This window comes from Octodon degus, unplaced genomic scaffold, assembly GCF_000260255.1.
Source record: "Octodon degus isolate 3935 unplaced genomic scaffold, OctDeg1.0 scaffold00084, whole genome shotgun sequence".
Lineage (NCBI taxonomy): Eukaryota > Metazoa > Chordata > Mammalia > Rodentia > Octodontidae > Octodon > Octodon degus.
The window spans coordinates 2,037,291-2,041,696 of record NW_004524660.1 but is presented as its reverse complement, the minus strand read 5'-3'; the positions used below and the strand labels follow the sequence as shown (position 1 = coordinate 2,041,696).

Here is a 4,406-nt window from a genome sequence, read left to right as displayed (position 1 = left end):
CCTGCCCTGTCCTGCTGGCTGGTGCCTGGCTACCCTGCCCTGTCCTGCTGGCTGGTGCCTGGCTACCCTGCCCTGGCCATGTGTTGCAGATGGCCCTAGACCATGCCCCTTCCGGAAGCCTCCCTGAGTGGCACTTTGGTCACCCAGGGAAAGTGTGTGGGAATGGAGTGCCAGGTTGCACGTGATCTGTAAATGGGTCCGATCCCCTGCCAGACTTGCCTAAGTCTCTTGTAAGCCTTCTTCCTTTCGGGCCGCAGCCCTGGCAAGCACACTTTCCTTTGCATCCTGGGAATGGAGGCTGAGTGGCTCCGATTGTAGTTGTGCTGTGCTCAGGTTTCTGTTCCTGCCTCTTTGGGAAGCAAAAATGGACCCAAGATTCGTGTGTCTTCACTGCGTGTTTTCTACCGCAGCTCCCGACTACGACAAAAGCCAGTGGCTGAATGAGAAGTTCAAGCTGGGCCTGGACTTTCCCAATGTAGGTGGGGGCTGGGGTGGGGACCGGGAAAAGTAGTCTTCCGTATGTCATCCCAGTAGAAATGGGCTGGGATCAGATCTCCTGTGGAGCCCTTCTCTTGCTTGATTGTATATTCTGGCTTTCTACCCTCCTCCTTCACTTTTCCTGCAGCCCATTTGATATACGGAAACTTCCAAATGACACAGGGAGAAAAACTGATATCTAATTTAAAAGGTACCTGGGGTGAGTTTTTGTTCTCTAAAACCGAAGAATGAATTTTAGGAACAAATGGAGATTATGAGCACAATGTATTTATTGAAGGAGAAAGCTCCTGTCTGAGAGAGGGCCAGGAGGGGGGCTCTTCCCATGCAGGTTGTCCCCAGGAAGTTATCTCTTCCAGGGATTTTTATAGAGGAAAATCATGTGGTGAGATGGGTCTAAGGTGGTGGAGACGACATGGGAACTAGCTTAGATGGGCATGAGGTGGGACAAATCTATGGTCATCCAATGAGATTACAAACCCATTGCTCAGGTAAAAGTGATTAAATCCAGTACCAAATGGGGAAGCCAGTCACGTAGCAAGCAGGATAGGGTCTCTTCCTGTTGGGGGTTGGGCTAGGGACTCATTTGGGCTCTTTTAAGGTGATTGATCCTATTTAGGATATCAATCCCTGATACCCATCTCTAGGGAAGTATGTACCTGTGTTTCCTCTTTTGTCTTGGTCTTCAGGTGTGGCCCATGTGGGAGTGTCTGTCTCTTCCCAGTTGTAAAGTCACCTTGTCTTCCATCTTGTCTCCTTGCGGGCCTGACCCTGTCTAACTGCCTATAATAGTTCTATCTAATTCAGCTGCCTATAATACATTTACGTAGGCTGGTGCTGGCAAGCACCCTGAGGGCCAGGTCTTAGGACAGCCTTAAGTCACAGAAGGGGTGCTTGAACCTAGAATCCCACCTGCCCTTCCTGCTTGTCCATGCAGCTGCCCTACCTCATTGATGGGACTCACAAGCTCACCCAGAGCAACGCCATCATGCGCTACATCGCCCGCAAGCACAACCTGTGTGAGTAGGCCTGGCTCTAGGGTATAGTGATGGACGGTGGTCATGCACCTCCGCTTGGCGGGGGTGGGATGCTGAGGGTGAGTGTGTTTTATGGACTTTAGGTGGGGAGACAGAAGAGGAAAGGATCCGCGTGGACATTCTGGAGAATCACAGTATGGATCTTCGCTTTCAACTTGGCATGCTGTGCTATGGCTCTGATTTTGTGAGTTTCCCCATAAGGCTGGACCACATACAACTTGGAGCAGAAATTTAACTTTTGTCTTCAGCATTAGAACTCTTTGGTGGGCCTGCACTTGGTAGGTTTTCTACGCTACACTGATAACCCCAAAATCCTATCAAATAAACCTGGTTGATAAATGTCCCAAAATCCTAGGGCACAGCCTAGACTGCCCCTTTGGAAGATTTCTTTCAATACTGAAGTCATATAGTGGACATTCTGTGCTCCTTTGAGCCTGATGGCTGCCACGGTCCCCCTCGCTGATATCTTCACAGCATCTGCCTGCTCCTTAGTTTAGTGAGCCAAACTCTGAGATGGCAAGGCGAGTACATGGAATGCAATGCACCCGTCTTGTGAACTCTGCCCAGCACTTTCTCCAGTGCTGTGTCCCTGATACCAGCACTAATCAGAACCTTTTCCTCCTAGGTACCTTGTAGTCAGCCAGAGGGCCTCTTTCTTTCAACATGCAACATGCCTAACCTCAACCACCTTACTCAAATATCAATTCCACTTCTTAGTCATCCACTGGGTGGAACTTTTATTTCCTGGTTTTCTTTTGTTCTTTGCCTCTCTGAATGCACGAGATCCCTGTGTCCAGAGCCTACTGTGTCCTCCTGGCACTTCTGGGTGTGACCTACAGGACCAGACTTGCAATCAAGGCCTAGAAATTCTGATATGGAGTTGTTGGCTCCTTTTCTTTCCTTCACCTCTGAAAGAAGGTGTTTTGTATCTGGGAAGTCTACTAAGTGCTGAAGCATTATAGTGGACCCCACACCCTGACTCATGTCTAGTCTCAGGGAAGCTGGATGCTCAGCCCTGGGCAGCTGCGACACACAAGTCCCTCTGTGGGGGAGTAGTGCGTGATGCTCAGTGTTTTCTCCAGGATCAAAAGAAGCCAGAGTTCTTGCAGGGCCTCCCTGACAAGATGAAGCACTTGTCAGAGTTCCTGGGGAAGCAGCCTTGGTTTGCAGGGAACAAGGTAAGGGGAGGGGGTGGGAGTGGCAGTTGTCTTTCCTCCTGGGTCCTGAGCTTCCAGCCCACTCATCACCTTTCTGTGCAGATCACCTTTGCGGATTTCCTGGCCTATGATGTCCTGGAGCAGCACCGTAGGTTTGAGCCCACGTGCCTGGAGGCGTTCCCTAACCTGAAGGACTTTGTATCCCGCTTTGAGGTGATGAGCCCGACCTCCTCATTCCTATGCAGCCCATCTCCTTGCCCACTTCTTTATACTTTCTTGGTCCTTGAGAGATATGAAGAACATTTAGGATTGACTGAGCACTGACTTTGTATGCAAGAGCTTTGCTGACATCTTAGATTGTTCCTGTCAAATTCATCATTACAATAGTGCTAGAAGATTAATAGAATGGTGTGTAGCATGCACAGAGACTGTGGAGTCATTTGTTCAACAATCCAGTGCTAGGGCAGGGTGTGCTGTGTGCTCTGTCCACATGGGCTTCTAAGGGCAACAGGACATGTTTCTCTCTGTTTGTGCTCAAAGAGGGAGCTCTAGGCCCTCATGCAGCTGTGTTGCCAGCCCAGCACCCTTTGGAGCATGGGACAGCACAGGAGCAAAGATTACAGGTGGCAGAGGGCACTACGACCTCCTGGGTACAGTTGGAGCTGCACTGAGTACACGACTGGTTGCCCTATTGCAGAATCTTACCTTGCTCTGCTCTACGGTCGGGGGCAATTCTTCTCACCCTTGTCCTGCATTCTTCTAACACCCTGACTTTCCATTTGTGAAGTGTGAAGGACACAAATTTTTACTCCTCATCACTGAATTTCTTTGTCTCCTAAGTATGAGGTTCTGAGCTAGTATCAGAGATGCCCAGACACCTTCTGTGTGTTGCGGAGTGTTGCCTAGAGCAGCAGGCACTCTTGATTGTGGGCACGTTGCCCCACTTGGAGTATGGACAGCACAGCCAGGCCTCACTCCAGTTAATCATGTATCACCCAGAGCTTGCTTCTTCATAGCCAGCAAAGCCTAGTTCATTAGATGTTAGGGACCTGAGGCATTAGACTCCCTGGTTTTCAGCCTGAAATCTGCACTCCTCTGACGCCCTCCTGAAGTGAGGTACTTTCTCAGCCCATTCTTATCAGCCCTGGTTCTGGTCCAGGCAGAGTGGCCTTGGAGATACCGCAAGAGCTGGCAATTGTGTGAGGAAGGGTGGGGGAGGGGAGAGTGCTGAAGCCTGAAGCCAGCTGAGCCATGGAAACCCGGATCTCTGAAGCATTTATGAAGTGGCTGCGCCATGTTTGTTGGTAAAATGGCACACAGCACATCTGAATGGGATTCAGAGTATTCTGATGTACCAGCAACAGAGGGGAGGTTTCTGGGTCTGATGTAATTTACATGTGCATGCAAGAAGCCACCTTCAGCTTTCTAGTTTAGGCAAATGGTTAGAGATGGTTGATTCTTTCTTTGCCAGCCCTGTTCACTTCCCCATTGACCTCCAAGATTTCTGAGTCATTGCGTGAGATCAGGGACCTTCTCCAAGCACACAAGCATGATTTCAGCCCCTCTGCTTTGCAGGATCCTTTTGCTGTGGTACCCCAGGCAGGCAGCAGCCTCAGGCTAGAAAAGGAGACTGCTTTGCCCAGGGGGCATGACAGAGCCTCTTGGGTGAGGAAGCAGGAGTGCGGCAGAGAGAGCACAGAACAGGGAAAGCTTAGCC

At 50.2% G+C, this 4,406-nt stretch overlaps 1 protein-coding gene across 4 annotated transcripts in view; it reads left to right on the top strand.

Moving 5' to 3' along the window:
- Gstm2 (glutathione S-transferase mu 2) overlaps window positions 1–4,406 on the top strand; it is a 65,126-nt gene that overhangs the window by 17,719 nt on the left and 43,001 nt on the right. Inside the window, exons 3-6 of one of the 4 annotated variants that reach the window (XM_023721670.1) lie at window positions 411–475; window positions 1,433–1,514; window positions 1,616–1,716; window positions 2,615–2,710. The exons of the other annotated variants lie outside the window; for them this stretch is intronic. Coding sequence (XP_023577438.1) covers window positions 411–475; window positions 1,433–1,514; window positions 1,616–1,716; window positions 2,615–2,710 — 344 coding nt within the window. The remainder of the gene's footprint in view (window positions 1–410; window positions 476–1,432; window positions 1,515–1,615; window positions 1,717–2,614; window positions 2,711–4,406) is intronic. 4 annotated transcript variants of the gene reach the window in all.